The sequence below is a fragment of the Chlorella variabilis genome (genome assembly GCF_000147415.1).
Source record: "Chlorella variabilis unplaced genomic scaffold CHLNCscaffold_13, whole genome shotgun sequence".
Taxonomy (NCBI): Eukaryota; Viridiplantae; Chlorophyta; class Trebouxiophyceae; order Chlorellales; family Chlorellaceae; genus Chlorella; species Chlorella variabilis.
In genome coordinates this window covers 1,105,853-1,115,133 of record NW_005435075.1, presented here as the reverse complement: position 1 = coordinate 1,115,133, position 9,281 = coordinate 1,105,853, and the positions used below count along the sequence as shown (strand labels likewise).

Here is a 9,281-nt window from a genome sequence, read left to right as displayed (position 1 = left end):
GCCCGTCTCCCTCCTCCTGCCGCGGCTCGGCGGCGGGGTGCTGGCAGGCGCCGTTGGCGGCCGCCGCGCCGCCGCTGCTGGCCTCCTGGCCCGCGCCGCCGCCGCCGCTGGCGTCCTCCGTTTGCGCCGAGTCCGCCGCCGAGGCGGAGGCCTCGCTGCCGCCCTCCCCTCCCTTCTTCTTCGCCTTCTGCCGCAGCTTCTTCTTCTGGTTCTTGGTCAGCGGCTGCCCCGCAGCCACCACCGCCTCCAGCTTGCTGGGCCGGCCGGCGGGGGCGGGCGCCGCGAGCAGCGGGCCGCCGCCGCCGCCCGGCGCGTCGGGCTGGCTGGGCGAGGAGCGGCGCGGCTTTACCGGCTCAGTCAGCATCACATTCTCGGGCTTCAGGTCTGCAGGCGGGGCAGGGGAAGGAAAGAAAGAAAAACGGCCGCGTCAGGCGGACGGGCGAGGCAGGGCAAGAGCAAGAGCAGACGGGCGGACGCCAGATGGGCCCGCCGGCTGGCGGCACTGGCAGCCACGCCGAGGCGCAGCAGAGGGGCGGCGGCGGCCCTGGTGCCCGGCCTGCCTCGGCCCGCCACCACCGCATGCACGGGGCCCGGGGGCGCGCCTGTGTGGATGATGTGGCACTGGGTGTGGAGGTAGTCCAGCGCGACCAGCACCTGGCGAGCCAGGTGGCGCACCACGGGCAGCGAGATGCCGCGGTGGTCGTACAGCCTGCGGCGGCGCGGGCGGCGGGCTCGGTGCGAGTCAGCGCGCGTGTGTGACGAGCGTGGCATGCGTGGCGTCTGGGCTGGGCTGGGGATTGGGCTGGCTGGGCGGCGCGCAGAGGGGCCTGCTCCTGCCGCCGGAGCCCCGGCGATTGCGCCAGTTGCTCCGCGGTACAACCCCACACCTGCCCACCCCACGCCTGCCCACCCACGCACCCCACCACCCCACCTGATGAGCGTCAGCAGGTTGTCGCCCAGCACCTCAAACACCATGCACACGTGGCGGCCGTGCGGCCCGCTGTGCTCAAACTGGTCCACCATGCGGCAGCAGTAGTGGCGGTCCTCTGCGGCAGGCAAGGGCGGGGCGGGGCGGGGCGGGGCGGGGGCGGCGGCGTTGGACCGCGTGCCAAAGCGATGCGCCCTCTGTGAGGCCACAGCCCTCCCCAAGACCGCCCAGCCATCCCTGGTGGCAGCCTTCGGCCCTCCACACACACACACACACACACACACACACACGTGCGCAGGCCACCGGCCACCGGCCACCCACCCGGGTCGTTCTGCGCAATCTGGGACAGCAGCGTGATCTCGTCGCGCGCCGCCTCGCTGTAGTGCGCCGCAGCCTTCACCACCTTCATCGCCCCCAACTCCCCCGTCTGCGGCACGGCAGCCAACCGGCGGCGCCGTCATTGGTCGGGCGGCGGCAGAAAGTGAGGCGCGGGCGGCGAGGTGGCGCGGGCGGGCACAGGCAGCCAGGCACAGGCGGCGAGAGCGGGATTGGACAGCAGCGGCAGCGCGGCTGCCGATCCTGGCCTGCACCCACCTGCTCGTCCCGCACCATCCACACCGTGGAGAAGTGGCCCCACCCCAGCTTGTGCAGCACGGTGTAGCGCCCATCCTTGAACTTCTCTCCAGCGCGCACGCGGTGGTAGCCGCCTGCGCACCGGCGGCGGGCAGAGCGGGGCGACGTGAGGCGGGCCGGGCAGCGTCGCACCGCCCACTGGGATGGTATAGCATCTGTTGGCCAGCGGGAATGGTGGGGACCTGCCCAGCCTGGCCACAAGTATAGACAAAGAGGCCCAAAGAGGCATGGGCAGAGCAGAGGGGCTGGCGGCACCGGCACCGCCGCTGCCACCATAGCCCCCCCGCACCCCGCTTGTAGTCCTCCTCGTCCTCCTGCTCATCAGAAAACTCCTCGTCTGAGTCGCTGCAGGAGCTGCTGGGGCTTGGCGAGTCCTCGCGCCTCCTCTCTGCAGCCCACACAAACAGCGCCCATCACCGCCAGCCCCGCGCCTTGGGCGCCCTCCTCTTGAACTTTGGAATGCGCTGCTGCACTGCAGTGACGTTGGGACCGTCCCCGCGCACCGTGCGGCTTCTTCTTGGCCGGCACGCCCGGCTTCTTCCTCTGTTGCGGGCCCATGGTGGGCATAACGCCCTATACTGCCTCCAAGAGGCCAAATGCTCAGCCTGGCACGCCGCGGGGAGCACAGTGAAGCGGGTGATGCTTTGTGCGGTGGCCCCTGACGGGCTTTGGGGTCTGAATTGGGGCAATGGATGCGGCAAGGGCGGATCAATATGCTGGCTGAGGGAAAACTCGCGTGAAACAGTGCCGCCGCGCCCTGGTCGACCATCATGGGGACCCTGGAAAGTCGGCTGGGCGCCTGCATGAAGCCGGACCGGCTGCCTGCACCCCTGCCACACGCGCATCTGCCAAGCAAGCCAAGGTGCGCCGCGGCCGCACCTGCATGCTGCTGGCATGGTTGATGCGCTCCAGACGGCGCCCCAGCCAGCATCAGGGCACCCCGAACGCACCAGCTGGCCGGCTGGGCGAAAAAGCCACGGCCGCAGAGCCGCAGGCCGCGCCGTCCTGCTGTGCCGCCGCAGCCGCCCACCGCCGCTTTTGCACCGCCGCCCGCCCGCAGGCTCTTCCTCGAAGGAAGAAGACACAGGGAGGCAGTTTATCTGTCGAGGACCAACATGTCTGACGGGTGCGCTGGCTGGCAGGCCGGCGAGGGCCGCAGCCGCCTCGCAGACCTTCCCTCAACAGGCTCTCCACCGCTCCCTCCTGACCGCTGCCCCCGCCGCCCCGCTTCGCGTGCAGAGGGGAGAGCCCTAAGTCTGTGCAGGAGGCCCCTGCGGCCGCCGCCCCCGGCGAGCCCATGGACCTCAACACCGCCATCCAGGTGGTGATGAAGAAGGCGCTGGCGCACGACGGCCTCGCCCGCGGCCTCCACGAGTCGGCCCGCTCCATCGAGCGCGGCCAGGCCCAGGTGCGGCGCTGGGAGGCGCTGGGAGGCGGGTTTGAAGGGGGGGCGTTGGCGGCGGCGGCCGGGTGGCTGGCGGCGGGGAGGGGTCGATGGAGGGCTGTCTGCAGAGGGCTGGGTGGCTGGTAGCACCCCCCAAAGGCGGCCGGTGGGGTGTCCCCGTCTGGTCTCTCAACGAGGTCTGGGTGTGGCATCGTGCTGGCAAAGGGACCATGCCACGGGGCGGCTGGAGGTTTGGGGAGGGAGCTGCATGTGTGTCGGCTGTGGAGTTGTCGACAGCAATGGAGCGGGCGCTGCATCCCGCTCCATGCTGGCGGCGGCACCAGCCCGACACACCCATGCCCCGCCCTCCTGCTTGCCGCGACGCTTGCCGTCACTCCTCCCGTCCATCTCCCGTCTCCTCCCTGCACTCCCCACCCACCATCCACCCACTCGGCCACACCGCTGCGACACGTGCTGCCTCTCGGACCGCTTCCCCAACCTGCACCGCCTCCTCGCTCCCCGCCCTGCCCCGCCGCAGCTGGCCATCCTGGCGGACGACTGCAACCAGCCCGACTACAAGAAGCTGATTGAGGCGCTGTGCGCCGAGCAGAGCGTCAACCTCATCTCCGTGCCCGAGCAGCAGACGCTGGGCCAGTGGGCGGGGCTGTGCAAGATTGACAGCGAGGGCGAGGCGCGCAAGGTGGTCAAGTGCTCCTGCGCCGTCATCACCGACTACGGCGAGGAGACCGAGGGCCTGGCCATCCTGCAGGAGTACCTGAAAAGCCGCTGAGCGGCGGCTCTTCAGGCGCTGCGCCGGGCGGCGGCGCCGCGGAGCGCTGCGGAGCTCCGGAGCGCCGCCCAGCGGCCGCCGAGGCTGCCGCGGCGCGGCATGGATGGGCACGCGTGCTGGCAGCCGCAAGCGTGCCAGCTGCGTGCGTGCGCTTCTCGCCCGCCTTCCGAGTCACCACTAGCCTGGATTCACGGCGTGTGTTCGGGGGCCTGCCTTGCCCCCACCGCGGGGCAGAGCTCCTGTTGTAACAGGCCTGCCAGACAGCTGCTGTGGGAGCCCACCAGGCCGGCCAGCATAGCTGCCGTGAGAGCTCGCCAGGAAGCGATGTGAGGCGCCGGGGTTCGATGACAGGAAGGGGCAGTGTTGCATGGTCGTGCCAATAAAACTTGAACTAGAACATAATGAATGTGGGGCCACATTGCAGTGGAAAAATGAAAGCGCACTCTCCCGTCTCGCAGCGCTCAAAATCGGCTCAGGGTGTGTGTTTGCGTTTGGTTGTTGGTCAGGCAGCTTGGGGTCGGCATCTGCCGCGCCTGTCCATCGGCGGCACAGGCGCAGCCCTGCCCAGCTTGCCCCAGCTCAGCTGCCTAGTCGCCCACCATCAGCATCACGCCATCCAGCCGCTCCGAGGTCACCTCCAGCAGCTCATCGTCGGCCGCCGCCGCCAGCGCCTCCGCAGCCAGGTTTCCCACCTGTTGGCACAGGGACAATGCCGGCGGCGGCACGGCGTCAAGGCGCAGGCGTGCAGCTGCCAGTGCGACCCGCTGGGCGGCGGCGCGCAGGGCAGCAGCTGGGAGCAGCGCATGCGGGCGGAGGAGCTGCGTGCCGGGCCCACCTTGCGGTTGGAGTGTGCCCGCAGCCCCTCCACGATGCTGGAGTGCGAGCGGGGCATCTCTGCAGGGCACCGGTTAGGAGAGGAGGGGGCGTCAGTCGGGGCCCAAGCGGGGGCCAAGCGCAGCTTCCAAGCATCGGATGTGCTGCAGCGTGCCATCCACCACGCACACAACCCGCAGCCCGGCCCAGCCCAGGCGCGCACCCCCGTGCCGCGTGACCAGCGCAAATATGCGGAGCTCGTTGATGCGCGGCGGGCGGCCCTGGTACTGCGCCTGCGCCGCACGCACAATGCCGTACAGGGCGGCGCCGCCCACGGTGGCCAGCCCCGAGTCGGCGCTCAGCACGCGCTTGCCTGCGCGTGCATGGGGGCAGGGGCGGGGGCACTCGGCTGGATGAGGGCAGGTGGGGCTGGGGCAGGTGGCGAGCGAGCAGCGGGTCGGCGAGGGGCTGGAGATGCAGGCGCGGAAGTAGCGCAGGGCAAGCAGGCTGCCTGCGTCTTGCCCGCCAGCTCCCTGCCCTGCCCCCGTGGCGGCTCCCGCCCCAGGACTCCCCAGCTCACCCACGCCTCCTGTGACAAACAGCATGCTGCTTGTGTGTGACTGGCGCATGGCGGGCAGAATGTACTTCACAAAGGTGAAATGGCTCCCCGCAAAATTGGCTAGCACGCGGCTGAACTCGGCGTAGCTCTGCTCCGTCAGCAAGCCTGCAGCCCCAGGGTGGCAGGCGGGCAGAGTTGAGCGGGTGGACGGGAGGGCAGGCAGGACAGGTGGGCTGCAGGGCAGGTGAGCGGGCCACGGCAGCCCAGACGGCCACAACCGCTGCAGGCGAGCCTCATCTTCACTCACCGCCTTGCCACCTGCAGGCCGCGCGGCCAGGAGCAGGGCAGCAGGTTTAGTAGTTAGGGGATGTAGAGCTGGGGGCACTGGCTCAAGCGGCAGGGCAGCGTGGCACCACCAAATGCGGGGAGCCCACGCCTACACCACACGGCCGCACCATCGCCCCGCTCACCAGGCACCGAAGCAGCTCACGGCATGGTCAATGGCCCCGTGCTGCTCCACCACCTCGTGCACGAATGCCGCGCACTGCTCCTCCTTGCTCACATCCTCCACCACCGCAGGGTACAGGTTCTCAATGGGGGCGCCTGCACAGCCAAGCATGCAGTACTTGGCGTGAAGAAGTGGCGCTATCGGCCGGGCAGCTAGCGCTGTGCACACACATGCAGCGCCAGACTGGCAGGCGGCCGCGCTCACCCTGGCAGTCCCTGAGCAGGCCTGCCTTCTGGTCCACCTTGCGCAGCAGGGCCACCACCTTCGCGCCCTCCATCAAGAGCTGGCGGGTGATGCCGCTGCCCACAATGCCGCTGGACCCTGCAGGCGAAAATGGGCCTGTGGTGGGTACGGGTCCGGGCGGCAGCAAGCCCGCCCAGGCATCAAACTGGCGGCACACCCAACCCTGCCCATGCGTGCCCCGATGGCGGCGCATTGCTCACTCACCCCCTACCACGACCAGCCGGCCCACCAAGTGCTCTCTTGCGGCCGCCGGCCGTGCTTTAGACGTCGGCGGCACCTGCAAGTGTGCGCTGAACTGGTCCATTGTGCAGGCCGGCGTTACTCAAGCTGCTGCAAAGCCTCAGAAGAACAAGGGGGAATGCCGGGAGGCAAGATGGGTTCTTAGCGGCTGCTGCGTGCTGCGAGTCATCACGTGGGTGGATGAACGCCCCATGCCCAACCCAAAGCTGCTCAGTCATTACTGCATGGCGTCGAGTTGCCAGCCGGATCTGCACCCGGCCCGAGTGCCTGCCTCAGGGTCAACCCTGCCGCATGCCGCAGCGCCGCCCACGCCCAGCGGTCCCCCTCCCTCTTAACCTCCCTCCATGCCTGGCAGCGATTACAGCACCGCCCGCGGACCTCATTCTACACGCCTACTTGGGCCGCGTGAGGTCCAGCAGCGAGTAGAGGTCGGCTCGCTTCTGGTGTCGCAGCGGCATGTTTGCGCGCCGCTCGCCCAGCTGCGCAAAGTCCATGTGGCAGTACACAATCCCCGCCTTCTCGTCTGCGGTTTGTGGGTGAAAAGGCATGCATTGCAGGGGCAGCGGTAGGCGGGTGGCCCCATGTGGGGGGCCATGGGGCTCTTGACTCCCAGTTGGGGGAGGGCGCCAGAGGCGGGAGGAGCATGCCGGCCCGCGCACCTGTGGTTGCCAGGACCTCGGCAAAGGGCCCCACCGCGGTGGAGTGGCCCCACGCGATGTAGCCTGTCCCCTCGCTGCGCGCCGGCGAGCAGGTGGCCACAAACAGCTGGCCATCCACCGCGCGCGCCCGCTGCAGCAGCTCCCAGTGCACGGGGCCGGTGGTCATGTTGAAGGCGCCTGCAGGCAGGGGTGGTGACGGATGTGGCGGTGGTGGTAACATTGGGGTTGGGGCGGGGGGACGGCTTCAGAACATCCCCTGACCATCCACTCTGCCAATGGTCGGTGCTCGCGTGCACTCGCAGTCGGCAGCCCCCAGACCCTCACCCAACAGGCCACAGAGCTGCACAGCCCCGCCCCCTGGCCCCTGCGCACCCGGGTACACGATGAGCTGCACCCCCCGCGCCGCATACAGCAAGGCCAGCTCAGGGAAGCGGATGTCATAACAGATGCCGATGCCCAGGCGCCCCACCTGCACCGCAGCGGCAGTTGCTGGGTGTGTGTTGGGGGCAGGGTGGAGGAGGGATGGCCGGCTGTTCGAGGAGGCATGCAGCGCAGCAACTGGCATGCAGCGGGCCCCTGGGCTGCCGCTCTAGGCTTGCCTCTGAGTCCACCACCGTCAGCCCCTCCCCTGGCGTCAGCGTCAGGCTCTCCTTGAACGTTATCTTGCCGGGTATGTCGATGTCAAACAGGTGCACCTGCCAATGGGGGCAAAAGAGCGGCTGGCTTGGGATTGGGGCAAGGAACAGCATGAGCTGCAGGGTAATAGGGCAGCAGCGGGCAGAAGGCAACAACCAGCGCCCAGCTCCAGATGCCTGATGCCTGCTCGCATGCATGCTGAGCGGGCCATACCAAGCCCCCACCTTCCTGTGCCGGCCTAGCAAGCGGCCGTCGCGGCCATACACAAAGCAAGTGTTGTACAGGCGCCCGCCGTTTGCTCGCTCGGGGATGCTGCCGCCGACCTGCGATGCCGGGTCCCGATTCCAACAAGCCATCCGCAATCAGCTGGACCCCTCAGCAGCGATGTCAGCGTCGCAAAGGTGGCCCCCCAAAGCAGCAGGCACAGCCTCCCCTGGCCCCCGGCTGCCGCACCAGCACTACGCGGTTGGCGGCGGCGGCTGCCGACAGCATGGATGTGGAGGGTGAGTCCCCTGCCTCCACGTCCTCGGCATAGGTGGGGAACGAGTCATTGGAATAGGGGCAGTTCCACATCTCAGGCAGGACCACCAGGTCGGCACCTGCGGCGTGGGGGGGTGGCGGGGAGTGCGTGGGGATGGGTGGGAAGGACCTGGGCCGGTGGTGAGCGAGGCGCTGGCACAAGGTGCAGTCTGGGTAGTGCTGCAAGCATCAGAAGGCCCCCGCCAGCTGCATGCCATCCCTGGTGCAGCCTCCCGCGCGCCCGCACCTGCCGTGGCCGCCTCCTCAATGGCGCTGCGGGCGGTGGTGAGGTTGGCCTGCTTGTCGGCGCCCACCGCCAGCTGGCACAGCGCCACCTTGATCTGCGCTGATGGGCCGGCCAGGAGCGGGCGCGCGAGCTGCTGATTGCTGGCGAGGCGGTGGCAGCAGTGGCGGCAGCGGCAGCAGGGCAGAGGTGGCGGCACCTTCTGTGGCGGCGGTGGGTCAATCACGTCGGCGGTGGCGCTCGTGTAGCTGCTCAAGGGCCGCAGGCAGGCTGCTCGGCGACCTGCGGCTGCCGACAGGCCGGCCACGCCGACCAGCGCCATGCCCTTGGCGAGAGCCTGCATCGCCGCGATAATGCACAATTCCAGAGTCCAATCGAATGTTGATTCGGGGTTATCAGCCCTGTGGGCGCCCATGGGCGAGCGCCAGGCTGGCAATAGCTGTCATCATTATAACCGCCCCCTGACACCTCCCGCTAGCCTTCGACACACTCGTTTGATCGATATTGACATCTGCAGGGGTCTCCTCGCTTCGGCGATGTCCTTGAAGATTGATCGACTTTGCAGGCAGCAGTAGCAGGGCTCAATGTCGACGCAGCAGATGCTGGATGTCCTGCGCGGGGCTGTGCGTGAGCTGAGCTCCCAGCCCGGCACCCCCACCGCCGCCGCCGCCGCCGCCAGCCAGCCGCCCGACGCAGCAGCGGCGGCGCCCTCCACCGCCCACCTGCTCCTCCAAATCTCTGCTCTGCACAAGGCCTTCCTGTCCCTGTCGGAGGCTTTCATGGAGGAGTTGAATGGGCGACAGGCAGAGCAGGAGGAGCAGCGGCAGTCGGTGCAGTCGGTGCGGCGCGAGTGTGCCGGCAAGCTGCAGGTACTGTATGGGCCTGGTGGGTGCAGGTCGGCAAGCCAGGGGCCTGCCCACCACCTCCACCTCCATCTGCACGCACCCATTCCAAGTCCTTGTTGCAGGAACCTCTCTGATTGCCTCACGCGCCTCTGCCTAGCTGCGCCTATGCCCGCTGCAGATTGCTGCAGCGCTGCACGCAGATGTGCAGCGGCTGGCGGCGGCAGAGGGCCACCAGGCGCGCAGCCAGGCGGTGGTCGCGTAAGGCAATCAGAGAGGTTCC

At 68.9% G+C, this 9,281-nt stretch overlaps 4 protein-coding genes across 4 annotated transcripts in view; 2 read left to right on the top strand and 2 right to left on the bottom strand.

Moving 5' to 3' along the window:
- Nucleotides 1-1,837, bottom strand: part of CHLNCDRAFT_58196 (hypothetical protein) — a gene marked incomplete at its 5' end in the record, with an annotated part of 5,230 nt that extends 3,393 nt beyond the window's left edge. Inside the window, 6 exons of the mRNA XM_005846608.1 lie at nucleotides 239-384; nucleotides 504-709; nucleotides 932-1,046; nucleotides 1,250-1,355; nucleotides 1,523-1,635; nucleotides 1,744-1,837. Of these exons, the coding sequence (XP_005846670.1) occupies nucleotides 239-384; nucleotides 504-709; nucleotides 932-1,046; nucleotides 1,250-1,355; nucleotides 1,523-1,635; nucleotides 1,744-1,837 (780 nt within the window). The remainder of the gene's footprint in view (nucleotides 1-238; nucleotides 385-503; nucleotides 710-931; nucleotides 1,047-1,249; nucleotides 1,356-1,522; nucleotides 1,636-1,743) is intronic.
- An 839-nt stretch (nucleotides 1,838-2,676) lies between these two features.
- On the top strand, nucleotides 2,677-3,735 carry CHLNCDRAFT_135382 (hypothetical protein; the record flags this gene model as incomplete). The annotated part of the gene is made up of 3 exons (XM_005846753.1): nucleotides 2,677-2,687; nucleotides 2,801-2,969; nucleotides 3,484-3,735. 3 exons carry the CDS (start codon nucleotides 2,677-2,679, stop codon nucleotides 3,733-3,735), a joined length of 432 nt encoding a protein of 143 aa, XP_005846815.1.
- Nucleotides 3,736-4,312: 577 nt separating this feature from the next.
- On the bottom strand, nucleotides 4,313-8,499 carry CHLNCDRAFT_58195 (hypothetical protein; the record flags this gene model as incomplete). Its single annotated transcript, XM_005846607.1, has 15 exons — nucleotides 4,313-4,427; nucleotides 4,571-4,629; nucleotides 4,772-4,921; nucleotides 5,129-5,272; nucleotides 5,415-5,425; nucleotides 5,578-5,710; nucleotides 5,820-5,936; nucleotides 6,136-6,188; nucleotides 6,495-6,621; nucleotides 6,758-6,934; nucleotides 7,130-7,226; nucleotides 7,369-7,452; nucleotides 7,618-7,716; nucleotides 7,847-7,992; nucleotides 8,160-8,499. 15 exons carry the CDS (start codon nucleotides 8,497-8,499, stop codon nucleotides 4,323-4,325), a joined length of 1,842 nt encoding a protein of 613 aa, XP_005846669.1. The 3' UTR covers nucleotides 4,313-4,322.
- Nucleotides 8,500-8,740: 241 nt separating this feature from the next.
- Nucleotides 8,741-9,281, top strand: part of CHLNCDRAFT_53054 (hypothetical protein) — a gene marked incomplete at both ends in the record, with an annotated part of 5,737 nt that continues 5,196 nt past the window's right edge. The window contains 2 exons of the mRNA XM_005846752.1: nucleotides 8,741-9,025; nucleotides 9,180-9,259. Of these exons, the coding sequence (XP_005846814.1) occupies nucleotides 8,741-9,025; nucleotides 9,180-9,259 (365 nt within the window). The remainder of the gene's footprint in view (nucleotides 9,026-9,179; nucleotides 9,260-9,281) is intronic.